Raw genomic sequence first — 27,842 nt, 5'->3', positions numbered from 1 at the left:
GGGCCTGGAGGTGCGGGGTGGGTGGGCATCTGAGTCCATGTGAGGCACATTCGAGAGGAGGGTTGGGAGGGTGCTGCAGCGGCTGTCAGTCTGTTCCTGGCTCACTGGCTCCTGCTGGGGACAAATCCAGGGAGCCCTGTTTCCTGGGCAGAGAAAGCCAACCGCCCCGTGTGGGGGCATGCTGTGTTGGATAGAGGGATGACCCCCCTCTCGCCCACCCGCTGGCACCTGTGGGGTCAGGGGGCCGCCTTCGATCAGGCTCCAGCTTGTCACAGGACTGTGCCCGCCGCGTCCTCTTGGGCTTCAGGGGAGCAGTCCGGCGGCCTGGATCTGGGGGCCCTGAAATGACAGTCGGGCAGGGCTGGCACATGAGAGGGGTTCACAGGTGGGGCACTGTGGCTGTGCTCATATGATGTGGTCAGCGAGTCCCCAGAGGTGGCCCAAGTCCCCTCCAGTCAGGGCCAGACCTTGGACCTGTTCCTCCTCTTGCTCCTGCTGGGAGCCTAGCCTCAGCCGAGGCTTGCTCATCCCTGGGACCACCGCTCCAGTCTCAGTCTCCTCCCTGCCTCCTGGCTCCTGTGGGGGGCGGAGGCCCCTGGGTCCAGCCACTGGCTTGGGGGGCCTTGGAGCTAAAGGGGGGTCCTGCAGCTGGCAGAAAGAAGCTGGGTTAGTTAGTCCTTTGACCTTGACAGAGTGCCTTCCAAACCACCTTGCCGTGCCTCACCTTGGCATTCCTAGCGAGAGCTGTCCTATCCGGGAATAGGGCTCTCCCTTTCTCCTCCTCCCCGTCTTGGGAGGCTGGGCTGGGGCTCTGGCAGCTATGGTTGGGGGCACTCTCCTCAGCTGGGGGGCAGGAAGAGAGAAGAAATAATAGTAAAAGCATTCTTGCATCGCCATCCCTGTCCCCAGTCCCTATGAAGCCCTGAAGACGAAGACTTTCCCCATCCAAGCCCATTCGCCCCTACAGCTCTGTCTCAGATGTCCCTCTGCTCTCAAGTTTCCCTGAACCCTTGTCCTCAGGGTCATCTGAGTCTGTCACTTCTGTAGGGGGCTCAAGCATCTTGGCTGTTCCTCTTAAAGAACAAGTCTGAGCCTGTTCTTCTGGGGCAAAGTCAGGGCCCCCTGCTGCGTCCACCCACAGGCCAGGCTGCCCATTGAGGACTGCAGTGTCGGGGCCCTGCCAAGGCTGCAGCCTGGCATTCCCAGGATTCTGTCTGCAGTCTGATTAAGATGGTGAGTTCGGGACAGGTGCCCTGGCATCTACTCCCCGTTCCTTTCTGTGGTTCTATGCCACCTGAGCCTGGGATGTGCCCCCTGAATGGTGGTGTTGTCTGTGTGCGTCTAGGAGGTCTAAGAGCAAGAGGCCTGGAGGGTGGTGGTGGCAGGTGTGTGCACTGGAGCATCCAACGGCCATGGTTGCTGAAATGAAGGGTGGGCCTGTCTCGGGTGCTTCCAGCAGTCTGTGGGTGGGATGGGTAGCTGGCAAATAGTGCGGCTATGACCAAGTCCTGAGGCCGGGCAGGCCGAGTGGAGGAGGTGGGGAGACTTATGCATTTCGATACGGTTGGAGATCTACTCAGGTCTGTGGGGACTGAGGCTGATGCCAAGCTGAGCAGATTTCCTTTATTGGCTGCCTAAGCTTCATCATCCCATGATTTCCACCCCTTCACACTCCCCCTCCCTAATCCCCTTTATTCCCCAGAGTCTCAAAGTCAGAAGGTAGTGACTGCTTAAGGTCAATGGTTGAGGTGGGACTAACACCTGGGGTTCTGACCTCCAGAGGGGGCTCCTGTACCTTCATTTTGGATGTGGCACCTTTTTGAGTGAGCTGAGGATGACTTGAGGAGCTATTTTTGGAGGAGGCTTTTAGGTTCTAGAAGGGTCTGGCATGGCTAGTGCTTGCCTCTTCCCAGCTGAGCGGCCGAGAGGCCTTCCTTCTGGGGGCCACCCCGCTGATGGTGGTCAGAGACGGCCTCCGCTTAGAAGAGTCCCCAGAACCATCCACAGGGTGTTGTTCCATGTCTGCTAAATCCGGCAAAGCCACTTCTGGGCTGTGGGGCTGTCCTTTGGATTGGGTTGTTTGTTTCTTTTGGATGTGGCTTTGTAAATATCTTTGAACGTCGCCACTGCTTTGTAAATATCCTTGAACATCGCCACTGCCCCCACCTTGGCAGGCAGCTCCCCAGCATAGGGACATGGTTGTTTCTTTGTACACGCCCTGAGCCTTTAGTGCTGCTTCCTGAAAAGGGGTTTTCCATACCTATGTGCCAGGTGGCCTCTGCCCGGCGCATGGCACTGAAGCTTGGTTTGCTGCTTTGGGGTGGCGGTGGGGGCTTCCAGGCTCCGGGGCCTGGAGGGGAGGGAGGGGAAGGAGAAGAGAAAGGTAAATTAGGAGAGGCCCTGAGAGAGGGGTCACAGGAGGGAAGTGAGGGCCTCCATTCTCACCTGCATCATCGGAAGAGCGCCGTTTCTGCCAGGCCTGGATGCTCCCCTCCAGCTCTGGGCCTGTGCCCTGAAAGGACAGCGGGTGAGGTCACCAGAAAAGTCCCCTTCACGTGGGGACTGCAGTTAGCAAGGGGCTTCTGCTCTTGCATGCGGTGTCATTAGTCCCTAGACAAGGATTGTTTTTCGCAGAGAGTGGCAACCATACCACCCTAGGGGCATAAGTCATGATTTGCATGAATTAAAACACTGCTATTTTAATCATTATGTGGTAATTTTATGTGTAGTAGGAAAAAAACAACTGATACAAGTCTGTGGTGGTAAAGATGACAATGCTTTGGTTCAGACCAGGTTAAAAAAGGTGAGTTGATTTAAATAGAAATATAGTGTAAACAATATTGCAGATGGTATGTGGAGGTAAAAGTCAGTCCAGAAAGGTGGTAATTAAGTCACTTAAAGCTTGGGAAACAGCTCCAGAGATAAGCATTTTTATGACTGCCCATTTTAGCAGGACTTAGAGGTCCCAGGAGATGAAGTGACCAGTCTGGCCTTCTACCACCAAGTGTGGTAGGGGCAGCTAACACCTTCTCATGCCAAAGCCTCCTGCTCATGACCCACTGGGCACAGGGGTGTCAAAAGGGAGGGCAGTAGACAGGGGATCCACAGAATTTCAGTTCATGCTCCTCTACCCTCCTCCCGTTTCCCCTCACCTCTCGTTTTCCATCGAAGCTCCAACCTTTGGCCCTTCCCAACCCAGGAAGGGCAACACCATGGACCCTGGGCTGCTGCACCATCCCAGGGGTCTGGCCACCCTCCCCTGGCTCCGCCTCCTCTGTGCCCTGGAATAAGGTCTCAGGTTATAAGCAGTTCTGGATAGAGAAGGGATTCCATAAGCAGCAGGGAATGGGGCCCCTTGGAGCCCCTACCCTCCAACCCAGGAGTCCTTCCACTGCCCTCATTTGCATGCCACACTCCCAGCATGCTTAGCCACACACAAAAGAGCCAGAATTGGGATGACCAAGTCCTATTCATTGCCTCATGGGATGGGTGGAGAGATTAATAAGCGTGAGACAGCAAATAGGGAGACACAGCAATCCCTGCCTCACTTACCATCTTCCTACGGAAGGAAGGTCCCCGGCCCCCCCCAAATCCAGGGAGGAGGCCACTCTCCTCCTCTGGGCTCCAGCAGGGGGAGGAGTTATTGCCGAGGCTGGGAGGGTCTGGGCTGGGGGGGCTCTCCTGAGTTGGGGTGGGGGTGGGGGCGGAGGGAGGAGGAGCCCGGTGGTGGGGGACCCTGGCCCCCTGTCCCCCTTGAAGCTCCGTGGCCGACGAAAGTGAAATAGGCCTCGGCGCCTCTTCTTCTGGAGTGGAGGCAGCGGTGGCTCCGAGAGGCCTGGCCGCAGGGTCCTCAGAGTCCGGGGGTAGCTGGGCAGGGTCGGGGTGAGTTAGTAACATCCGTGGGGGGATGCAAATGCCAGATACAGAGGCCACTTAGGTCCCAGAGTCCTGCTGGTGTTAGGCCAACCTCCCGTTTTCCTCTTTCACCTAGTCTCCTGCCACTCTGTGACCCTGTCCACTGAGTTCTCAGAAGAGATGGTGTCATCATTCCCCAGCAGCCTCTTTCCCCCAGATCAGCTCTTTCTGCCCAAGTATGCTGGTCTCCCTTCCCCCACCCCGCCCGCTCCCCTGCAGTCTCCAAGTGACCCAGTTCCTTCTGAACAGATGCTGGGGAGTCTATGCAGGACAGTGACCGGGAACATACTCTCCAGGCCTCTTACCACTGACTGTCATCCCATCAGCAGACAGGGCCTGCTGCCACTGCCCCCACCTCAATATGCTGGGTCACTCTGTTCTTGTCTTTTCCAGGTGTCCTGAGTAGCTTCAGAGAGCATGGGAACCAAGGGCTGGGGTGTGACGGGAAGGATGAGAATGTGGGCGGAATGTCCCTGAGGGACTGGCTTTGGGCTACTGCTATTAGAGGGGCCCCCAGAGGAGCCAGGCAGACATGGGTATCCACCCTGGGCCTCAGGGTCTGCTGACCCTGGGAGTGTGTCTGGGTACCACACCTGGAGCTTTCATCCATGACTCTTCGGCTGAAGAAGTCCTCTAGCCCCTCATCCAGCCGGGTGGCCATCCCATTCTCCTGACGAGTTCCAGGGACTGGAACCTGCAGGGAGGAAAGTCCCATGGGATAGCTCATCTGTGCCCTGAGGCCTCCCGCCCATCCAGGGAAGGCCTTCCCCTTTGCCTTTCCTGGGCCCTTTGAAAATTTAGACTTCAGTCCTTCTGGGTATTTCCTAAGGTTGGTGTCTCTTGGCTCTATCCCTCACCAAAATAAGAACTGCCACTGTCAGACAGCAGCTTCCTATCTGTAACAAGGTCTGGCTTCCATCCAGATTAGATAATCCTGTCTAGTGGCCTGCCCAGCCCCTGACCAATTCCCCAAGGCTGGTGCCTCTGGCCCTGAGATCCTAGAGCTAGAGCTCCTGGCTCTGGATTGCTGAGTGAAACCGGTTTTCTCGCAAGGTCTTAGGGACTCACATTGGGCCGACCTGGTCCTGGAGGGGTGGTTCTGGGGGGACGGGGTCTTCCTTGTGTTTGATGCCTTAGTTTATAGCCGTGAGTGGGTAGCTCAGATAGACCTTCCCAGGAGCCACCAGTTGTAGGCTGGCTGCTTCCAAGTCCTGAGAACCAGCCAGGGGGGATCCCCAGGCTCCCCAGCTGGCTTTCCATGTCCTGAGGGCTCCCACCTGTGGGCACAGCAGTGTTAGTGGGACCAGTAGGAGAGACAGGAAGAAAGCAGGTTGGTGAGACCGAGAAAAAAGAAAGAGCGCCAGGGCCATGAGAATTGAGGCTGGAACTCACTGATGAAGGCTGACACCGGCCGGATCTTGCGGCAGCGTTTCTGCTTTTTAATGGCCATGGTGTCCTGCAGGAGAGAGACGGATGGTGAGGCCAGGGCGCAAAGCCCAGAAGCCTCACTTGAAGCTTCCACTCCTTGTAAAGCCCACTCTTCGTAGAGTCTGTCTTGCTGTGGCTGAGGCACTGGGACGAGGGAAGAGGCTGGGTGGGGTTGGGGCTAGGGGATGAGACCAGGCCACATGAGGTGGAGAGTGGAATCCCAGGAAGTGGAAAGGACAGTGTCTGCAGGTTCTGGGCCCGGACCAGGGTTAAGGAGGGAGGAGTGCGGGTGCTCACAATGTTAGTTCCAAGTTCATCATCTGTGGTCTCCTCGTGGTCATGGTTCCGTCCTCGGCCACGGGAGGACAGGTCCTGCCCTTGGCCTGGCCCCCCAGGTGGATCTGAGAGTGTTCTTAGCTGGGCCAGGTGCCGGGCCTGGAAAAGGACAGGTGTGAGCAGGATTCTGCAGAAGCTGCCCACCTATCAGAGCCTGGATGGTGAAGGGGGAGATGGGGCTGGGGGAGATGGGATGATGTGGGGTGTCTGGCTAGGTTTCAGAAACCTTACCAGGCTCTTGTGGGAGTGGTATAGCTCCTGCAGGATCTCATCCACTATGGAATTTGTCAAGTAGGTGACGACCGAGAGCTTCACTTCACTGTGGGCATAGGTGGTGCTGCTCAGCCACTTCTCCAGGTTCCTGAGCCTCAGCCCCACCCTTCCCCAGATGCCCATGGGAATGGTTGGCCAGACTGGCTCTCCAGGGAGAACACAGCTGCTACAGGAGGCCCCACATTCATGTCTCCATAAAGGCGTGCCCAGTCCCACTCATGGACCCCCCATCTAGGCATGTGTGGACCAGGAGGATGGGCAAAGAGGAATTGAGGCTGAGGGACTCCGGGGCTCAGTGGAATGGAGCTAAGTAAATTGGGGTACCATAAGAGCAGAAAGCAGATCTTGAACCTTTTTCACCAGTACGTACAATAATTTTCTCTCACTTTGGTGAGTGGTCGTGCCCAGATATAGAATGGAAGAGCTCTAGGTTCCATGAGAACTGGAGGGCACAGTGCTGTTCACACCCCCCATTCACATGTTTTTCTCTGTGCCTTCCAGGAGGCTGTGCTTTGTTTCTAGGAGGCAATCCCTGGTGTGTATGTGGCTGTGTGTGTGCACCTGTGGGTGCACTGCCCCTGCTCCTCAACTGAGCTTGGGACTCAGATTGGTAAGGCAAAGACCAGGCAGTTCCTAAATAGCAAGGTTTCAGTTGGTTAAAGATTTATCCCTTATAATGGAGATTGTGCCATTCATTATTCATTGCTGAGAGCTGGCAGGGAGTGGGTGCCATCCCTAAGTGCTCTGGGTCAAATCCAGCCCCGCCCCAGCCAGTCCCAGCCCCTCCACTCACTCTAGCTTGTTCTGAATATCCTGGCCCGCCTGCTCCAGCAGCGCCCCTCGGATGAAGTTCCGGGGCACGGTGACGCGCTCGGCCACATTGCTCAGCATCTTGTTGTGCCCCTCGGCCACCCGCATGGCCACAGGGCACAGCTCCTGCGTGAGGCTGACCATGGACTCCAGGATCACCTGTGTTGGGGGAAGGGAGCCAGAGCCCCAAGGGGAGCAGGGACAGGGCTGGCACACCACTGAAGAGGCTCTGGTGTGTGTATTCCAGCTCCCCAGGGTGAGTCCAGGGGTCCACCAAGGTCACAGAGCTGGTTAGATCAATGGCCTCTGACATTCAAGCTTCCCCAGTCCCTGGTTAGTCCCCCTTCCACCCAACTGTAGGAAGAGGGGAGAATCAGGCCAAGGATCAGAGTTCAGAGGGGAGAGGTCAGAGTTCAAAGACCAAGGTTGAAGCTGGTAGAAAAACCCCAAGTGTGGGTTTCTGGGTTTCTTAGCACAGTGAGAGTGCCAATAGTCTCATCTCTGCATTTCCTTCTTCCCCCCAGTATTCTCCTGGCACTGACCTCGCTCTGGGCTTAGGGCTTTGGTCAGTACTGGGCTCCTTCCCCAGGACTTGCCTGTAGCTCCTTGTCCACAGCCTTGGACACCTCACTAGCTACTGACTCCAGCCTCTGCCGCACAGGCCCATCGTTGGCTAGCACATGCCCCAGCTCGTAAAGGCTGGGAAACAGCTGGGGAAGGAAGGGTTATGTATGACCAGAAGGCCAGAACCAGGCTCACTGGGTCCCTTTGGGCCCCGGGCTAGTAGGGTAGGTGCTTGAGGTGGGGCCTGGATACTCCTGGTTTAGCATGGCTGGCCTTCTTGGGTTCCCCAGACTATCAGAGAAGGGGTGGGGTGTGGAGGCTGAGGAGGCTCACCGCCCGGGAGTTCTTGGCATCCTTGATGAGGTCCCGGGCATAGAGCAACTCGTCCTGCACGGGCTCCAGGGGGCACAGCCTCAGGGCCCGAACTTCCTCCTGCACACGTCCACATAGCCGCTGCAGCATCTGGAGCACAACCGGCTGGAGTGTCAGGGGGCACCCCTGCACCCCCCATCTTCCCAGGTGGGACCCCAGGCATCCCATTTCTGGGCCCCCTTGGGTAGTGCTACTGTGCTGGCACTGAAAGGGGTGTGACGATGTCTCCGGATGTCTTCCCTCTTCTTCCTGGGATGCCCTTCTTGAATGCTCAGTGGCACACCCCACAGTCCTGTGGACCCCTTGCCAGGGGTCCCTCACTGTTTGCTCACATGCTCTCTTATGTTTGGGGCCTGCATTCTGAACGCCCTGTCTTTTTGTCTCCCACATGCTTATCCAGTTGTGGGTGTCACACGATGCCTGTCCCACCTCCCCGCCACCACGCCCTCCGTGCTCTCTCACATCACGCCTGGGCCCTGCATGTCCCACCATGCCTCATGCGTGCCCAGGTGTCCCGGAGGGAAACGTTTACTTGCTCGGCGCTGCTGGTCACCAGGCCCTGCTGTAGCCTGAAGGCCTGTTCCTGGGGGCACGTCTGAGTGTGGTTGTTCCTCACCAAGCACCACTGGATCTGGAGATGATGGAGAGGGTGGAGGTCAGGGCCTGGGGACTCGGGCCAGCCCCTCCCCTTGTGGTTCCACCCGACTTAGACTACCACCTTCTGCCAGACGTCCTCAGTGCGCTCAGGGGCGCTGCGGTAGGCCTGGGAGATGTCGCTCACGGGAAAGGACATGAAGCGAAGCGTGTGGTTACTGTGGGACAAATAGCACAGCTGGGTGGGGAGAGAGGTGAGCAGGATAGGCCTCTACTACCCCACACCTACCCTTCTGACATTTTCCCTCTCCCGGTCCCCTCCTGACACTTCTACGCCAATAGGTCAAGTGGGCCGGGTAGGGCGGGAATCATTCAGGCCTGGGCCAGCACAGGGAGGTTGGAGACTTGGGTCAGGGTGGGGTCCTGGTCCACTTACCTCTCCAGGGCCCTCGCAATGTCCAGAAAACCCAGGGCAGACGTATTGTTCCTGTCCCATAGGATAGTTCTGGGGAGAGGGTTAGTACCAGCTTGTTACCTCTCCCTCTGGGTCTGTGCTAGGGGCCAGGGACATGACCCCCCCTCTGGATCCCTCCCTCCTTTCCCTGGTAATGAAGCTGACTCAGAGGTAGTTCTGAGCCTGGGGTACAGAACAGAGGGGCAAACAGGGAGGGCTTGGATATGTATTGTTGGGGGGCTGCAGGTCAGAGAATCCAGGTGTGGGCCCCACCTGAGAGAAGAGTTAATCTGCAGGGCCTTAGACAGCATCTTGGCCCCGATGTCCTCCATGCCATTGCCACTCAGATCCACCTTAGCCAGGCAGGTGTTGCTGCCCAAGGCATTGATGAGGATGCTGGTGCGAAGCTTCAGCCGGGAGTCTGCTACTGACAGCGACTGCAGGGACTGTGTGGGCAAGTTGAGGGTTGGGCCCAGTCCCCACAGCCCTTGCCACTGTGGGTCCCCTCCCAGGCCCAGGCACTCACACAGTCCTCTTCCTGGATCAGCTGCACCAGCTTGTGGAGGATCTCTTCTAGCGTCCTGTGGGGAGCAAGGGCTCAGAGCAGGATGGGAGGGGGCTGGGATCATGCTATTGGAGGAGCAGAGCAGTAGCTGGAGCAGGAAGGGGATCAGAGGTAATACAGTGGGCACAAAGGACAAGTGCTTGATAGAGTGAGGATCTGGAGGTATGGGGAGGGGACCTCACTTGGCCTTGACATTGAAGTTCTTTCCCAGGAACAGGTGCTTGAGGGACTTGTTCTTGCCAAGTGCGGGTACCAGTGTCAGGAGGTCTGAGTCGAAGCCTGGTCAGTAGATGGAAGAAGGCTAGCCTTGAGGCCCAAGGCTCACTGGAGTCTCCTGAGGAGACTCCCTCCCCGCCCATGTCACAGGCCTCTGTTTCCACATGGCCCCCAGGAAGGGAAGCACCCTCACTCACCATTGTCTGATAGATCCAGGCTGCCCACACAGGTCACAGCCCCCAGCTGTTCCTGCAAAGCCTGGGCTCCAGCTGAGCGGAGCTGCAGGGACACAGTGGGGGTGGGGTGGGATAGAGTAGTAACACCAGGAATCAAGGTCATACCAGGGCTGGGGTGTAAAGTCAGGAGGCCCCTTCTCCGTACCAGATCCTTCCCTAGGGATCTCTGCCCTCCCTTCAGCCAGAAAAGTCTCCAAGCTGCTGCTCCCGATACAGCTTGCTCCTGCCCTCTGGCGGGAAAGCCTGGTATCTCCCACCCTGAAGCTTTCAGCAGGGGAGACAGTGGAGACTGGAAATGACCTCTGGAAAGAGGGACACTGAGGGAGGAAGTGGAGGTGTGGTGGGGAAGAGGTGTCGCAGAGGCAGTGCAGAGGCAAGATGGAGTCAGGGTTCCACTTAGGTCAGAGGCACGTGCGGCAGTGGGTGGGGGACAGGCAGTGGGGTTGAGGGGTGAGGGCTCACCTCACAGCTGCTGAGGTCCAGGTGCAGATCACTGAGATGACTATTGAGGGAGAGACCCTGGAGCAGAGCCCTGGGGAAGAAGGTCAGCAGGCCCACCTTTACCCCTCACCTCCTTCTGTCATGGTTTCCCCTCGGACATCCCCCAACCCTGCACCCACCCGACCTGAGGGCCTCCAGGGGCAGCCTCGTGGTCGACAGGTTGACGTGGCTCAGTGTGTAGGCGCTGCTAAAGAACTGCTTGAAGGCTGGCGGGGCCTCCCGGCCCTTCCTGTGGAGATCCCTGGGGGTCAGTGATGGAGGGGGGTGCCCACAACTTGCCCCATCCTTCCCTGCACGTCTGGTGCTCCCACCTGTGGGAGCAGCTGTTTCGCGCCAGGTTGAGGTAGTTTAGGTGGGAACAGCAGCCATGGAGCAGGGCGCCCAGCAGCTGTGGGGACAGACATGGCGGTCTCATGGGGCTGGGAGGAGAGTTGGGAGGGGTGGCGAGGACTCCTCCTCCCGCCCCATCGAGGCTCTTCACTCTCTGTGGTCAGTCTGTGTGAGCCCCACTGTGGCTGCCCACTTATCCTCTTAATGCCTTGTTTCCGCTCTGTGGAAAGTGGGTCTACCCCTGCCTGGTCCCCAGGGTGGTGGAGAGGCTCGCAGGCAATGGGTATGTGGGCTCTTAGGTGCCTCATTCAAGTCCTGGAGGACTTGGCCTTGCAACCGGGCACACAGTTGGGGGACAGAGCAAGGGCTGGCTTTTCTGCGCAGCCAGCACAGCCTGGGGCCAGGACAAGGTGCCACGCAGCTGGGAGCAATGGCATTGTTCTTTAATTCAGCTGAACCTGAAGTCATCCAGTCAGCTCTGCCCACCTTTGGACTCAAGGAGGATGGGTGAGGCCTACCCTGGCCTCCCCCCTCACCATCAGGCAGGCTTCCCTATCATCAACCCCTCACCAAGTCAATGGTGCAATCAGTCCCCGCCAAGTCCAGGTGTACCAGAGCATTGGGCTGGGCCAGGAAGCTGTAGAGGGCCTGGAAAGGAAGGACAAAGGGGCTGCCAGGGAAGGGGTGATGGAACCCCACCACCCCCTGGGGCTATAGATTCCCAGGGCAGAGATTCCCAGGCTCCCAAGCTTGCAGGAGACTGAGGCTATTTTTTGGACTCACATTGGCTTCATCTGTGGCGAGCAGCCCGGGGTTCTTGCTCAGGTCCAGGTACCGAAGGGAGCTGGCAAAGGCTGGATTGGCCCCGAAGGTTTGGCCCAGCGCCTGGAGCCCTGAGCACAGCGGACACTGGGCTGGGTTGGCCCTCATCCCCTCCTCTTTACCTTGTGCGCAACTCTTCCCCCACTCCCGAAATGAGTTCCTTTGCCCTTCCTTGACCCCTGGGACGTTGTGTGAGTGTGTGGGGACACTTCTAGGCTCAGCACCCCAGGCGGCATAGGGGGAGGGTCAGAGTGAGAGGTCAGGGGTCCCTCGCAAGTACCTCGCGGGGAAATGGCAGTCTTGGCCAGGCACAGTTTGGTGAGGCCGGTGGGGAAGCAGAGGAGCTGCTGGCTCAGACTGAGAAAACCTGGGGAGTAGAAAGAAAAATGGGCGCAGGGAGAGGCTGGGCAGAGGGCACAGGTGGTAGAGAGTCAGACTGGGGCTCGAGTGGGGCACAGGCCTGGGGTGGAGGATGGCAGTGTGGAGGCAGGGGCTGGCATCGGGTTGGAGAGCCCCTATTCGGACCCGAGGTGGGCTCTGGGCTAGGACAGGGGTCTGCGTGGCGGTGCGGGTCGGATTCCAGGGCTGGGGCTCACCCTTGTCCTCGATGGGGTTGTGGGACAGAGTGAGGGCATGCAGCACACAGCTCCCGTTCTCCCCAAACACCCCGGCCAGCTTCTGGACAAAGTCCCTTCAGGGAAGGGGGAGGAAGGATCTGTTTGTCCCATCGCCTGGGCTTCCCCTCCTCCTCCACCTGCCCGCCTGGCCGGGACTGCCGTGGTTAGAGGGCCCCAGGTGGGGCGCAGCTTGCGGCCAGCCGGGGAGCTTGTCACCGCTCAGGAGCACCAGGGAAGTAGTGCTGAGACAGAGCCCAGTTTCGGGTCCTCCAGACTGGAGCAGTCCACCCTGCTTGGTAGTTGATGGAGGGAGGGAGTGGGCATGGAGACGGGGCTTGGGAGAACGAGGTCTGAGTCCCGAATTCCCCTGCGGGGTTTTATGCCCTCTGGGAGCCCCAGTCTCCTCTTCCGTAAAGCGAGCTGCTGGGTGAGATAGTTCAGAGGCCCACACCACGCTCTGAGGCTCTGGGACACTAAGACTACGTCAGGGGGCACCACTGCCTGAGGAGGAGGTTGGCCTCACGTCTTAAGCCCGGCGTTGTCCAGCACCAGCTCTTCGAGGCTCCCCGACTTGCTCAGGGTATGTAGCACCTGTTCTAGCACTTCTGAGCCCTGCGGACAGAGGAGTCTTGTGATCAGCAGTCAAAGAGGACACTGTTCTCCCCTTTTCCCCACCTCTCCGAGGCCCTACCAGCCGCAGGTCCTTGCAGTAGAGTTTGGTGAACCACTGGTTGTAGGCCAGGGCTGCCACCATTAGGGCCAAGTCTCTGTGGGGGAGATTGAAGGGGGCAGAAAGTGGTGAGCAGGTGGCTGGGGCAGGAAAGAAGAGGGCGGGGTGTTGGGCTGGGCAAGCCTAGAAGGGCAGAAGGCCGTGGGGAGGGGCTGGGCAGATAGAACGGGGACTGCGGTAGGACCAGAGTGAGACGGTGGAAGGGTAAGGATTGGGCTGAGGCTGGAATGGGGGGTTGAGTTTCTATCCCATCTGCTTACCGACTCTCCAAGTGGCTGAAATCCAAAAGATTGAACTCCCGGTTATCCTCAGCGTGATAGATGGTGTCCACGTCCTTGGAGAGGTGGGACTGGCTCACACCTGCTCCTTCCTCCTCTGCCCCCTCCCTCCGGGCCCCTCCTGCCCTCCTGCTGGGTCCCTGCCCAACGCACCCATTGCACCTCCTCACGGCAGTGTAGCCCATTGTAGTCACACAGGGCAGCGTAGGTCTCGGAGAAGCCACCTGTGGGGCAGGACATGAGCTGGCTGCACAAGCGGTAAGGGGAACAGGTTTGGGGCTCAAGGAAAGGTCAAGGTCATTTTATGTGCTAGTATCCTGGGGTCCTACTACACCGTGAACCTCTGTGGATCAGAAGCTGTGGCGTCATCAGGGCAGGCAGCCCCACACACAAAGGACTCAGCACAAGGGCAGGGTGGTTTTGCTCCCGCCAGTCTCAAGTCTGCCCCCACTCACCGCAGACACTGTGAGTGGTAGATGTGGAAGTCTCAGAGTTGGGGGATGTGTCTCGGGGCCCTTCTGGGGTGTCTGCATTTCCACGCCGGATTAGACAGCTGGAGAATGAACAAATCCCTGTCAGAGAGGGATTATAGCTTCTGGGTTCCCCCCCACCCCCTTATAGATTCTGGATCCCTAGGAAAAAGCAGGAGTGGGGACATGTGTGTCCCAGGAGCCCAGGTCCAGGGGAAGGAGGAGGGGGAGGGAAGTCTCCTTGTATTCTAAACCTTCAAGAGACTCCTCCTCTGCCACTCACCCAGGGCCAGGGCAGACCTTGGAGAGGGCAGAGCTCACATGTCGGGTCACCTGGTCCACGCTCTCAGCGGAGGGCAGCCGCAGGCTCACCATGCCCCGCTCTGTCTCCACCAGGACCTGGGGAGAGGCAGCAGCAGGGCCTCAGGTGCTGACTCCCTCCTCCAGCAGCGGCCCCAGCCCTGGTGCTCACCTGGTTCTGACTGAGCGTGTTGAAGGCGCGGATCTCTAGGACGTTGAAGGAGCTCTCCACCTGGGGGCATGGAGATGCTCAGCTCATGGTAAGGGACTGGCCGCCAGGCTCAGGAGGGAGCATGCCAGGGGCTGTCTGGTGCCTCGGCCCGACTCACCTTGGCTGGGACTTTAAGGGGGAAGAGGTGGAGGCGCCAGGAGGTCAGAGCCTTCAGAGAGAGGAGAAGAAGGTCAGCCAGCAACGGCAGCTTCTGGGGCCCTGGCACCCCTGCCCTCCTTCAACCCCTTCAGCCTGGGGGCAACCCTGCTGGCAACTCTGCCCTCGGGCTCTGGGAACCCCATCTCTACTCTGTCTACCCAGTCCTGCCTGCCCTCTCCCCTGGGCTGTCTCCTCAGCTGTCCCTCTCCTCTGTGGCCCCTGTCCCCACCACCCGGGGTGGCCTTGATACATCCCTCTTTCCCCAAGCTCAGGGCCCTCACCAGCACTCGGTCTTCAAACTTCTTCGGCTTCGTCTCCAGCTTCACCCGATGTTGTTGGAGCACAGCCCCTTGACTCAGGCACCGCCGGATGCTGTCTGCAGGGGGGCGGGGGCCTGCTCAGAGCGCTCCTTCGCCTGCCACCCCCACCTCCCCAGGACTCTCCAGGGGCAGGGGCAGACAGGAGGAGAGAGAAACAAAGAAAAGGACAGGGCCAGAGCCCTTTCCTTCCTAAGTGGCTTTTCTCTTATTAGGGAGGCAGGGGTGTGGGAAAAACTCTGGCTTCTGATATCCCCGAGACAGGGGACAGTCGCTGAGTGACAGTGTCTGTGGGAGTGTGTCTTACACTTGTGAGGATGTGAAGAATTTTCCCAACCCGTGCACTCCAGCAGCCGTCGACACATACACAGTGAGTCAGTGCGTGGGGGCGTGGGGGTGTCCCTTTGACTATATTCTGGGAGGCCTGGGTGTGAGTCTCTGCCTTTTACTATGTGTGTGCGTGCCTTCTGGAGATGCCAGCAAGCCCGTGTGTGGCACCGGTGGGGATGGATAAGCGTGAATGAGTATGTTATGCAGTTGTGAAAGGGGCACAGAGTCAGACAGTTCCGGGGTGTGTGTGTGGCGGAGGGGGGTAGAAGTTAGAGTCACAGAGAACCCCGCACCTATCTACCAGTCGACCCAGCAGTGTGCGTGTGTTGGGGGTTAAGTGTGTGTAGGTGTGGGAAATCGCCGGTGCAGCACGCCTCTAAGTATCCTTGAGCGTCCTGGTCTCTGTGTGGGCTAGTGTGTGCTCCTGCCTCTGGGGGTCATGGTTGTGGCAGTGCTGCGGGGCTTGGACCTTGGTTTGGGGTGAGCCTGAGAACCATGGAGGCAGGAGAGGCCTTGAGGTGTGGTGCGGGGTAGTGAGAAGGGGACAGGCTGGGACAGAGGCTGTGGGAGGCAGACTGCAGAGACCCTGCTCCTGGCCTTAGCTCCAATCCAGGCAGGCCGTCTTGCCTGACTCCCTTCTTTGCCCCACTGACCTGGGCGCTGCCTAGCTGCCAGGGGGGCTCCCCAGGGCCAGTTCCGGGGCGGGGCCGGGAGGAGGGAGGGTGTTGAGTCAGGAGGCGGTCAGGACCAGGGGCAGCTCCCATCGCCCGGCGGGGCGGGCCTGGCCCCGCCCGGCAAGGAAACGGGGACTCTCCGGAGCGGAGGCTGGACACCTCGCCGAGGGGTGGGCCGGGATCGCCGAGAGTCAGCCCCAGGGAGCGCAGGGAGACGACACCTGTCCCCGATGAGAGGGACAGGCGGCTCCGGGACAGGAAGGTCCTGACTGGGTGAGGCGAGGGGGGCAGCGGAGGATGCTTCGGGGACAGCGATGCTCCGAGCTGGGATGCAGGGGCCGCCTTAGAGCCGGGGTGCATGGGGATCGGGATGGTCGGGGCTGGGATTACCGCGGGAGGAACGCACTGGGTCTGGGAGGGTCCGGGACGGGGTGTCCCGGAGACCACCGCAGCTTCGTACCTTGCAGCTCGCGGGTGAGCTCCGTGCTGGGCTTGGCCATGGCGGCCGGTGCTGCTGCTCTTGCTGCAGAGAAGCCGCCGCCGCCGCCGGGAGCCGAGGCACATGCTAGACCCGGCTCTGGCAGGGCCCGGGCGCCGAGCGCTGCAGCAGCCGCCGAGCCCGCTCCTGTCAGGGGCGGCTGCGCGAGCGCTCCTCCCCCCGCCTCGGGGCGCGGGGCTCCCGCCCCTCCCGGGGAGGCTCCGGCGTGAGCATGCGCGCCGCGCCTCCGGGCCGCGTGAGACCCCGCGCGCGCGCCCACCCCTCCCGCCGGCTCCCGCGTGCGACGCCCTTTGCGTGCCGCCCGGAGCTCGGACCATCCCTGGGGCAGGGGGCAGCGTGCCCGCTTTCCGTGCCACCCACTCCTCGGGCACTGTGAGCATAACCCACTTCTTTTGTTTATGAGCCCAGGTACCCCTCCCCGGGTCATGCTTGCAAGGCCCCTCCCTTTTCCACCTCGCTTGCTCGGTTGTCCAGTTTGTCCTCGCTGACCCGCGAGGGAACTGGGACCGAGGGTGATGCTGGGAGAGGGCATGGCTCCATCTGGGGAGTTCTTCCTTTCTAGACCTCCCAGCCTTGGGGATCCCGGTGGCGTTCTTGGCACCATCCCCACTGGCGTTAGGCCGAGAGTAGCACCTGGGAATTCCCGTGCCAACTCCTCCCAGCTGGCAGCTCTGCAGACACCTCCATCCCTGAGCTTCAAGCTCAGGTCCTGGAGACAGGGAGGAGGGCCAGGAGAATCCAGAGATGCCGTCCACCCAGACTTGGGCTCTGTGCTTGATACCATACCTTTATACCCAGCACTGAAAAATGAGCACACTGATTCGGAGCAACACAACCATCTGCATTTTATTTGCACCTCATTTGCAAGTTGTTAATTTCCAGCAGTTCTCCTTCCACTCCAGGTTCCTTCTCTCCCATTTTCTTCAAATTTCCCAGATGCCCCCTACCACCCACCAAATACTAGTTGGCTTTCTCAGCAGGCCTTCCCTGTGCTCTCCGGGGAAGTCTTTAAGGCAAAGCAGCTGTGGGACTCCTCATAAGACCACACACTTCGACTTCAGGAAAGGCCAGATTTTGGGGGTGGAGTGGGGTATAAGGTGAGCAGTGTGACAGGCAGGGGTGTGAGAGGCCACTGGGTGAATGCCGGAACAGATCCAGGAGCTGGCGTCCAATCTGCCCTGGGGGGCTTTCTCCAGGTCCTCAGAGGCGGGATGGAGCCCCTCCACCCACCACCACCGTCTCCCCAGTGATGTATGTGGCGTCTTCAGAGCAGAGGAAAGATACGATGCCTGCACACTCCTCTGGCTTGCCTATCCTGCGGGTGGGATACAAGAAGGCAGTAACCATCAAACAGGCCATACCCTCCGACCTGGCCACAGGGAATGAAATTTGCTTAATCAAAAAATATCAGTTGATTCTTTGGGAGCACTCACAAGCTTCCCGCTCATCAAACAGTGCTACCATGAAAATCAGCTGTTATAATTTGGCATAAGGGCTATGCTCAGCAAAAACCATCACACATCATACCTGAACACTTCAGAGACACAGTTTTTAGAGAACTCAGGGCACCAATATTCAAAGTTAGATTAGACTGGTGAGCAGCTATTTCATACTTGAAAGAATCAGTTTCACCTGTGTGCATACTATTCAAGTGTCAGGGAATCTGTGCACAGCCAATGCATTGTTTAAAATGATTCCATTTGTACAGCTTCAGTTCACAGACCATCTTTTCGGGAGTCTATTTTTGTTCCTTAAAGTCAGGTTCATTTTGTGAGAACGTGCTATTCTCGGTGTTAGTGTCAGGGATTGCATCAGCGATTGCGCAGTTAGGGGATGCTTTAACCTAACTGTCACAGAATGCTCTAGAGGTGGGTAGAATGGGTATAAGCTCTGGATGAGGTGGGTCTCCATCCTAGCTGCACATTGTAATCATTTGCCACCACCTCCCAAAAAATAGAAAAGAAAGAGGCCCTGTTCCTGTATTGGACCAATACGGAACCTGAACACTTGTAGTTTCAAAATCACCCCAGCTCACTCTAATGTGCATCCAAGATTCAGAAACACTTGGCTGGATCATTCTTTGGGCTCTAGGATGGCCATACCCTTACTTAGTAATGAGCTGTGAGTTGTGAACGAGGCCTGCGGCTCATGGTATGCTCATGTTCACATGAGCATGGATTTGGGAGAGCTTGAGAGTGTGTGGGTTGTTTGGAGCAGTATAGAGTAGGTATTTCTGGCTTGTGCCTGGAGGGGACATGATGGAGAAGCTAAAGATGAGAGAGTTCCCAGGTGCCAGAAGCTGGAGCGAGGCAGGGAACTTAGAGAGTGAACCTGACGAAGATACCCAGTTTGGCTATCCCTTTGGGGAACAGGGGAGTTTCTTAGGCAAGGGGAGTTTTGGCATTAGTGAAGTTCTTTGTTCCTTTTATTTGGAATATAGGATCATCAACCTGAGCTTTTGTTCCCCAAGGGGAACGAAAAAGCATGGTTTTGGCCGCAGGTGGCTAGGGACGCCCAGAAGTGGAGGCAACACCCAGGGGGAGGGAGGAAAGTCAGGGCCTCTCCCAGAGCGCCATTCTCCTGAGACCTGGGTGCCTCTCAGCTTGGTCTTTGCAGCACTTGCAGGCGTCACTGTAGTGACGCAATGCCATGAACTTGTAAAGTGCGTGCTTGTGGCTGAGGAGTATGTGCCCGTGTCGTCTGTGGGCTTGAGGGACCAGACCTTCAGACTTTATCCTTCCCGACCCTCTCCGTGACAGCCTTACCTTCCTATCCGCATGATTTCCTTTATGCTGTCTTCTCTTGCCTTGTCCTTCCAAAACTGTGCGAAAAAGTGAAATCTCTTTATGTGAAAGAAGAGGAAAAAGAGGCACAGACAGGGGAGAAACTGCTGGCCGCATGTAAGTGGAGGGAGGAAGAGCCACCCTCTTCCATGTCCTAGTCCTTCCTTAGCTCCCAGGCCCTCCCTCTTCTGTTCTTTCTTTTCAGGTTCTAGGGAAGCATTTCCCTGGGCCTCCCCATTTCTCAATCACTTTCGGAGACATAATACAGTGTGAGTAGGATCTGAACTCCTTAGACTCCACCACACACCTCCAGAAGGGAGCCTGTGAGGGTGTGGGCTGGACAGGCGGCTGGTGTGGAGGGGGAGTGTGGAAAATCCCAGGGAGGAAGGAGTCGCTGGGAGCTCAGGACTCAGGTGCTGGACTTTCCCACCCAAGGAGATGCCCCTTTAGGGTCCCAGAGGGATGCAGGACACCCCTGGCTCACCACACTGCTGAAGTTAGTCTTAATGAGTCCTGGCGCCAGGCAGTTCACCCGAATGTTCTTTGGGGCCAGCTCACTGGCCAGGTTCTTGGTGAGGCCCACCAAGGCTGTTTTACTAACATTATAAGGGCCCAGGCCCTGGAGAAAGGAGAGAATGGGTTAGTCTCTTCATTTCCAGCTCATCACCTGTGGTACTCATCGGTGGACATAAAGGACAGTAGATACTAGGGCAAGGGAGGCTCCCAGTTAGAAAACAGTGTGGCTAAATCTCTAAGTTAGGGCTTGGGGAGGCAAGGCATCTGTTGGGTGGGAGGGGCATTGGCATTGTGATTCTAAAGGCCAATAAAACTTCTTAGGGGGAGTGGAGAGGTGGAAAGGGGCAGGAGGGAGGAAGATGGCCATAGCCGAGAAAGGGGTTCTTACAGGAAATGGGCTGTAGGCTGCGATAGAGGCCACGATCACCAAGGAGCCGCCTCTGGAAAAAGAAGGGAATGACCCTTTTCCTGGTGGAGGTCACCGCCCCCAGCCCATGGGGGATCCATTGCACCCTGCCTCCCTCTTGCCCCCTGTACCCTCGTTTCTCCATTTCCGGCACCACTGCCTTTGCCAACAGGGCTGTGGCTTTCACATTAATGTCCAGAATCTGAAATCAAGAGAAGGGGGAATGAAGAAGGGAGCTGGAGAAGGCAAGCGACGAGGAGCTATGTACTTTCCCAGCATCTGCAGGTTAGGGCAGGTGGGATTCTTAGAGATCACTTACCTGGACCTTACAGGGGAAGACATGGGAGCTCGGGAAGGCGTATTCAGTTAGAGAATGGCACATTAGGTTAGGGTGAGAAAGCATGGAGACTGGTTCCTCTTGTTTCCTAACCAGCTAAGTATGATTTGGCCCAGAAAATTCTAAAGGCTTAAGGCTGCCTTGGATTTGAGTTGAATCTTCTGTTGTTCTTTTTTTTTTCCAGCTAGGGAGAGCTTGGAATCAGGTGGGCTTCATGGACCTGCCCTGGAGCGGGCCGTGCTTCTCCTGGAAAACGAGACCTGACCTTTGGCACCTGGGGTTGTTCTCTGGCTTCTGAGTTCTGGGGCTGAGATACTCTCAGCTCTCCAAGAAGGACTGTCTGGCTGGACAGTCAGCAGAAAGTAGGATCACACTGGGGGAAACTGAGGCCTAGGTTACAATCAAAGCCCAACATCCATAATTTAAAACAAATGTGTGACCCTTGCTCACATTGTTCTTGGCACTGCTGGGTTACCTCCTTCCCATGCCCCCAAGTGTTAGCTTCTTAATATGAAAAATTTCAATCTTGCAGAAAAGTTGAAAATAGAAATACAAGGAATATCTAGATATCCTTTAGATTCATCAGCTGTTCACATTTTGCCCCATTTGCCGTATCCATGTATCTATACAGTTATTTTTCCTGAACCATTGAAGATAAATTGCAGATGCCATAACGCTATCTCTAAATACTTTAGCAATAAGGATATTCTCTTACACACCACAGTCCATTTCCACACCCCAGACATTTAACATTGATAAAAGTGATTTTACCAAATATGCTGTCCAGCACAAGACTTCCCAAAGTGTCCCTTAAATGTTCTTATTTTAAAAATCCAAAGTTCAATTAAGGATCAAGTATCACATTTAGATTTGATATAGTGGGTTATTAAAAAATGCAAACTGAAAAGAAAAATTACTTTAAAACTGATTTTCCTGTGGTCTTCATGCAGAAGCCTTGTGAAAAATGTTTCTCTGCTTTAAAGAAGATCAATCAGGAACTGATTCACTGAAGAGTATTTTGGCACTTTGATCTTTATGTTGGTGAAATGCTGATAAACAAACTATAATATTTTAGTATCTTTAAACGTCAGTGTTAAGTAATAATTGATGATGTCAGAATAAAAAGCAAAATCAAAGGAGATCATAAAAAATTCAGCATATCCAAGTCACAGGGGAATATTAACCTTAGTAAACAAAGACAAATATTTTAATTAAGACTATAGTAAAATAGGTGTCTGAAACAGAAATATGATGTGATTATACAGGCGTGCACAAAAACCAAATTCTAGCATTTGAATTTAGATATGTACATCTCAGAGTTTTTTTTTTTAAGACTTATTTATTTATGCATATAAGAGCTGGGGTACAGGCCAGAGGCGTGGGAGTGAGAAGATTCATCAGAGACAGAGTGGGGAGCAGAAAAGGCAGACTGACTGAAACACACTGCTGAGGGGAGCAGCGGGCAAGACAGGAGAGGTCTGCTGCACCATGTGGGTCACTTCCAGGGCCAGGGATCGAACTTGTGCTGCAGTAGTTGTAGATAGCTTCATGGTGCTGACACTTAACTCCTTGTGCCACCAGGGAGGCCCTACATGTTAGACTTTGTTGACATTGTATTAAGAAGAAAAGGGCACTGGTCTTTCTTAATTGCTATATGAAATGATGTTAGGCCATTTCATCAGAATTGGTATTTCACTTAACTAGCATCTATTAAAGTTTCTAACTAATGAAAAATCATTTTTTTTTTGGCAGCTGAAAGAGGACGGGGAGTGTGTAAGTGTAAGTGTATTAGTTATTGGCATATTAGCTGCCATGTCTCTGCTGGAAATGAACTAGGAAGAAGAGCCTGGATAAGTGGTGGTGGTGGTGGTGGAGGTGGGGGAGGTATAGGAGAGGGAAGCAGAAAACCAGCAAGGAACAAGTGGAAGTATAGACTGGGGAGAAGTGGAAACAAGGAGAAGGGCAGGACCGAAGAAGCCACCCCTCACTCGCCCTTTGCTAGGTGCACTCCAGAAGTGTGGCAAATGGCAAGGATTCATTCCCACATTGTGTTGCACTTGACAGATGCATTCTAAAGGCAGACTGAGTTGAGGCCGCCCCCTGCTGCTTTAATCCCCGCTTACCTTGTCCCACACCTCCTCAGTGACATCCATTAGATTTCCAAAGAAAGGGTTGACAGCAGCATTAGAGACCAGGATGTCAATGCCCCCGTGAAGCTTCAAAGCCTAGAGAGAGAAGTAAGTTCAGAATGAGGACTGCAGGTCAGTGCGGGTCCACATTGATAAAGAATTGCTTCTTAGGAAAATTGTCAAAACAACATCTCTTTTCCTTGAAACGATTTCTCTCTAGAGTTACTCCAAGCTCCGCTGTCAGACATTTAAGACTGTCTAATTTATTTGGCAGTCTTGTTTTCTTGCTCCCACTTCTTCGAAGTTTGTCTCTAATCCTTTGCTCTTTTCTTTACATCTTCCCTTTGGGTAACTCAGCTCTTACCTCAAAATCTATTTCTAGACCTGTCCTCTTTCACATGGAGATCCAGCCCCATTTCTCCAAGTGCTTACTGCCTAGGTCTCCTGTGTCCAGATCTCAACCTCAACCTGTCCGCATGCACTTGAATGAAGAAACCAGTTTAAATAGACCCACAGAAAGTTACCAGTGGAGGGTCTTTCGAGATCATCTAGTCAGTTCCTTATGGTGAATATGATGAAACTGAGGACAAGGAGAGTTGATTTCTGAAGGTGGTATAGCTCAGGAATGACACATTCAGGTGTGAGGTCTGTTCATCTAGTTTTTGGGGGAAGGGAAGTGATTTGCTCAAGGCATAAAGCTGCTTAGTAGGGACAGAACTGAGATGGGTCTCCTACTTTCTAGCACACAGCTAGTTCACAGGACTCTCCCCAGAGTGACCTGGTGTCACTAGAAGCTGGCTACCCAGGAGCCACAATGCGAAAGACACCAGCCTGGGCTTAAAGCAGGTCCACAGTCAGTGATGATGTCATCCCCACCTTTGTTGGCCCAAAGGCATGGAAGATTCAAGGCAGAAACTGGGGTTTAAACACATAAAACCAAGAAAGGCGACATCTCACCTCCTTAATAAATTTTAAGTAGGAGAAGCCATGTGCTGGTGTAATGAGTAGCCAAACAGAATCTGCCAACAATACACCACTCTGAAACCAGACTTTGCATTTGCCCAGATCTGGCAATCTTGCTGCCTTGGGCAAGCAGCGCTGAATGGGCCCTCCATCAACGCTGTGCTTCGAGACTTGGCGCACAGAGGGCTGTTATTAACAACGTGTACCATCTGCTAGCTCCCGTTTTTAACTAATTATTCTTGCTAACTAGGTGCTAAGCTCAGTTGCTTCTACACTGCTGAAGGAATGCCTGGGCTGTCAACACGTAAATTTAACAAATTTAAAATCACATACACTTTTTAAAAGTAAGATCGATACTTTTCTGTGCTCTCTGAATTTTGGTATCCTGGCACAAAGCCCAGTCACCTGCTCTGGCTCTGGCTAAGTCCTGCCTGTGGATGTGTAACTAGGCCAGGGCAGCGTAAGTCAGAAAGTGCCATGTGCTGGGCTCCATCTATACCCGGGGTGGGGAGAAGATGGTGGATTATAACCGAATCACCACCCTGAGGTCTTTCACTTCTGCTGAGCATCCCATCTTCCCCTTCTTCCGGATATCAGCTCAGAGAGGGGAGAAAGTTGGGCTTTGATTGAACAGAGACAGTAGCACAGAAGATTAATGAGAAAGGCACAATGGCAACCTAGGTGTCTTCTGAGTCTTGCTCTAAACGATGTGTTCACTACACTTAGGTGGTTAAGTTGTTTGCTCTGTGTTCTGATAAGTGTATTTTCTAGAAAAAGTATAATCACCTGGAGAAGAAGCTAATTGGGTTTCTGCTCACCACTTTGTGAGAAGCTTTGAGGGGCAAATTAGGCCACTGGGTAGTGCCCGTCCTCAGGACAGCTGTTACCTCATCACTGGGTAACAGCTCGCAATCAGAATACATCTCAAATTGCTACCAGGTAGTCGCTCATTATCCACCTGAGATGGGTTATACAGGTTACCTGAGAGTCATTTTTGACTCATCCCTCCTGTGTTCCATTTTTTGACATTAGTTTAGAAAAAAAAAATCTTGGTTCCCACCAATGTCTCCTTGGGTGTATCCAAGGAGATACTGATATCCTTGGCCTGGAATCTTCCCTGCTCCAATATAGTCCTCCTACCACTGCCAGATCATCTTTCCATAATAACTATTTTCATTTTTCTCAACCACTCACTTCACACAGCCTCTTACCTCCTACAACAATGTCCAAACTCCTCTGGGAGGCCATGAAGACCCTCAACCCCTATCCTTCCCACCTACTCTGCTTCCCACCAGCCTGAGTTCTCTGCTGTGGAAGGCAGTGGCCCCTCATCTCTTCAGTCCCTTCTTGGCTGTCTGCTCATTTTGCGGGGTCATCTGGAACCCCGACCCTACTCCACCTGTCCAGTCCCACACACTCAAGGTCTAGCTAAAGACCTACTTCTAGGCCAAAGCTGCAGGACAGGTTAAGAGAGGCTGGTGAAGCAAGAGGTTCTTTTCTTGGCAGGGTGTTGACATTAAGTCCCTAAGTTGGCCTAAGATCCCAATGTTCCCATCACTCTCAGCATCAAGGTCTCAGACTCAGGCTCTGTCGGGCAGCCTATGCCAGGCATACACTCACATCTGGTTCGCTAATGCACACTGAGCAGTTTCCAAATGGATCCCTAAAAAATAGAATGACCTTATACCAGCTCCCAAACCACAGTCTACCATCATTTAATGAACATCTCCCTTTCCTAAGATTGCCCAAATTTTGCCTGCTAGTCTTCCATTCTGTTAGCTCATTCCTGTATTTTCCATTCTTGGGTAGATTCTGCTTTCAACTCTAGGGAATAGTGTGTGCCCACCTGGAGAGAAGATGAGCGCCCTTTGTCAGATGGTCATATTTGCTTGTGCAGCTAGAAGGCTGGTGCCTAGTACAACACTGACACTGGCTTAGCACATTCTTTGAGACAAAAGTCCAAGTGGGCACCTAGGACTGGAGCCAATCCAAGTGAGGAAATGCCTGGTAGTTAGTAGGCAGCTTGGCAGGTTTGCTCTGACTCATAGGTCTTTCCCTACTTGGTTGTGTGACCTAGGGAGTTCCTGCCAGCTCTCTGAACCAGTCTCTGTGAACAGGGAGAATAACCCTTGCCTTGCCAGGCTGCTTGTCAGGCTGGGAGATAACAAAGTGAATGGTACACAGCGTGGGGCTGGAACACGGTGGGCTGCCACCTTCAGGTTTCTAGGGGCTTGTGTATAAGATGAAGAATCGGGATTATTTATTAGCTCATGGGTGGGAGAACATCTACTTTGCCACTGTATTCACTCTTCTCATTTGCCCAACAGAACTGAAAACTACTGGTGAACCAGGCCCAGTTGTGTTCTTGGGTGCCCCAAGGGATGAGCCAGGGTTGCTGCACTAGTGGTTTTGATTCTGACTGGGCTGGGATGATATTTGGAGACGTAACAGAAAGGTACACAATGAAAATGTGTGGCAGACTGGCGTGGATACATAGAACTCATGTTTTAGTTAAAAGTGTCCCTTTGGATCACACCAGTATTATCCAGTAAAGCATGGAAGGGGGCTCAGGCTTTGTGCCCACACCCTTGCTGCTCACCGTGGCCACCAGCTGCTCCCGGTCCTCAGCCTTTCCCACGTGGCACACAGTGCCCGTCACGCTCAGGCCCTCCCCCTGCAGGGCCTTGACTGCTTTGTCCACGTTCTGCTGCTTCCGGCTACTGACCACGACGTGGGCCCCATCCTGGGCCAGTCGCCGGGCGATGGCAAAGCCAATCCTGTGGGCAGAGATAAAGACTGTCAGGGCCAGAACAGGGACGAGGGTGAGGGCATGGACTCCAGAGACACAGATCTCCCTCTGGGTGACCTCCATGTGTCTGTACTCTGTGTAAATAGGGTGAGTGGTGCACCACAACCATAACCATGCAGATGGATATGTTTGGCACACCTTTGGCACTTGTTTACTGATTTTACTTAAGCTATAGCACTCAGTAGCTAAGCCTACCACAGGTGCCTCAAGGGGGGGTGTCCAGCACCCTATGGGCACTGTGGGAAAGAAATGAACTAGGGGTGTAGCTGCAGCCACTTCCCTGATTGGATGATTTCACTCAAGCGAGCCCCTGCCCCCAAATATCTTCATTTTGAATCTACATCATCTCAAAATTCTGTCCTTAGTTATGTTTTGAGGTGCATGTGAAAGGGCAGGCCTCTGACTGGAATGAAAATGTTTACATCACTCCCCAGGGAGTAAGGATTACACACTCTGCAGCAACTGGCAGCCATTAGCCTTTTGCAACGTTTCTGTTTCGGAGTTGTGAAAAGCTAGCAGCTAGCAAAGAGCCGGGGGAATGAGAAACAAGACAGACAAGAGTGGTGTTTAGAGAGAGGCTGGGCAAGGGAGGTCAAATGTACTGAACAAGACAAAAAGTCTGGACTCATGATTTTGTGCGACTTCTAGGATGGCGGTGGCTTCTGGGAGGCTTGCAGGACTGCCCAGATGAGGTGCCTAGAACATTTCTATAGTAGATTGAAGCAGCCAGAAGGGATTTAAGAAATGTGGGCTCTCTTGGATTTCTGCCTCTGGTCTTCCCAGACTCTAGGTGGAGCCCGTGACTGGGGCAGCCCAGAGCCCTGGAGACAGGATTGATGGGGGCAAAGCTGGGCTGGGGCAGTTGAGCCAGAGGAGGCAATGACAGAGACTGACAGCGGAGGGGCCTGGCCCGGGATTCCTGGGGCTACAGGTCGGCCACGTGATTCCTTCTTTCCCCAGCCCCGCCTCTGGCTGCGCCTCGAGGCCTGAGGACAGGGGCCCGGGGGTTAAGCACGGCTTAGTACCGACTTCTAGACAGCAGGGGCCTCCGAGACGCTGAGCCAGGCACTCACCCATCGGTGGAAGCCGTTACGAGGGCCACCTTATTCGCAAGCCGGTCCCGGCGCGCCCCCCCGGAGCTGGCCATCCGCACAGACTTCCACACGCGGGTGAAGACGCCCCGCAGCAGCCCCGCCTTCTGCATGGCGCCGGCGGTCGCGCACGGCTCCGCGCCGCCCTCGGGAGGTGACCGTGGACTACAGCTGGGGGCAGGGGAAGGGGCGGTCGCCTCCCCGCCCCGTCCGCCCCCGGCCGCCCCGGGGCTGGACTCCGGCCTGGGCTGGCTCTTCGCTGGGGGAGCCGACCGTGACCGCGGGCGCCCCCTGCCGGCGCGTGGCCGCCGCGCCCCGCCGTCCCCTGCCCAGGTGGGGGAGCAAAGGGCAGGCTCTCCGGGTTTCCCGCCCCGCCGCTCCCCTGCAGCGACCCGCGCGCTCCCCTGCCTGCGCGCCCCACCTTGCTCGTCTGCTTACTCACGCCTTTCCTTGGGAGAGGGTTGGGTTGGTTTCCTTGGGAGAGGCACTTAGGGTTGGTTGCTTTGCCTTCCAGAACCTCAAGAGGGACATTTTCCTCAGTCCTCATAAGGACAAATGTTTTGAGGTTGGCTATGGAAGTGGTCCCCATAGAGTTCCTCAAGTGAGGGGCACGGGTGAGGGCAGAGGAGTTGGGACAGAGATGTGTGGGAGCAGCTGGTCTAGGCCTGCACTGCTCTTCTCTCTGGCTCCCCACCTCTAGCATCACAAGCCTGGAGGGGAAACCGATCACGGTGGTAACTATCCAGTAGGGAGAAAGATCCTGATCTTACAGCCTCTTCCCAAGAGGACTTCCCCATTTTACAGGCC

The 27,842-nt window shown here is 55.5% G+C and overlaps 2 protein-coding genes across 2 annotated transcripts; both read right to left on the bottom strand.

Moving 5' to 3' along the window:
• Window positions 1-16,015, bottom strand: CARMIL3 (capping protein regulator and myosin 1 linker 3). The gene is given in 41 exon segments (XM_037503101.1): window positions 1-111; window positions 229-339; window positions 468-648; window positions 725-843; window positions 2,261-2,350; window positions 2,446-2,512; window positions 3,153-3,281; window positions 3,553-3,692; window positions 3,695-3,867; window positions 4,509-4,609; window positions 4,984-5,192; window positions 5,308-5,371; window positions 5,641-5,778; window positions 5,911-5,998; window positions 6,746-6,921; window positions 7,359-7,472; window positions 7,660-7,788; window positions 8,231-8,329; window positions 8,417-8,510; window positions 8,729-8,797; window positions 9,020-9,192; window positions 9,273-9,327; window positions 9,494-9,590; window positions 9,725-9,806; window positions 10,226-10,295; window positions 10,389-10,493; window positions 10,576-10,652; window positions 11,165-11,242; window positions 11,378-11,487; window positions 11,697-11,783; window positions 12,013-12,107; window positions 12,557-12,645; window positions 12,725-12,800; window positions 13,024-13,097; window positions 13,195-13,265; window positions 13,497-13,594; window positions 13,795-13,910; window positions 13,984-14,043; window positions 14,141-14,191; window positions 14,463-14,557; window positions 15,963-16,015. Coding segments are annotated over 41 exon segments (4,116 nt in total). The 5' UTR covers window positions 16,003-16,015; the 3' UTR covers window positions 1-85.
• A 787-nt stretch (window positions 16,016-16,802) lies between these two features.
• Window positions 16,803-27,185, bottom strand: LOC119238938 (dehydrogenase/reductase SDR family member 4). The gene is made up of 8 exons (XM_037503100.2): window positions 27,018-27,185; window positions 25,735-25,912; window positions 22,167-22,268; window positions 19,838-19,908; window positions 19,689-19,740; window positions 19,269-19,403; window positions 18,767-18,822; window positions 16,803-17,316 (listed from the first exon to the last, which is right to left on the bottom strand). The coding sequence occupies exons 1-8, from the start codon at window positions 27,146-27,148 to the stop codon at window positions 17,202-17,204; spliced, it is 840 nt and encodes a 279-aa protein (XP_037358997.1). The 5' UTR covers window positions 27,149-27,185; the 3' UTR covers window positions 16,803-17,201.
• Between the last annotated feature and the right edge of the window lie 657 nt (window positions 27,186-27,842).

The sequence above is a fragment of the Talpa occidentalis genome, unplaced genomic scaffold (genome assembly GCF_014898055.3).
Source record: "Talpa occidentalis isolate TD23 unplaced genomic scaffold, MPIMG_talOcc4v2.1 talOcc4.11, whole genome shotgun sequence".
Classification (NCBI taxonomy): Eukaryota; Metazoa; Chordata; class Mammalia; order Eulipotyphla; family Talpidae; genus Talpa; species Talpa occidentalis.
The sequence above is the reverse complement of the archived record's forward strand: the minus strand, read 5'-3'. Positions and strand labels throughout refer to the sequence as shown.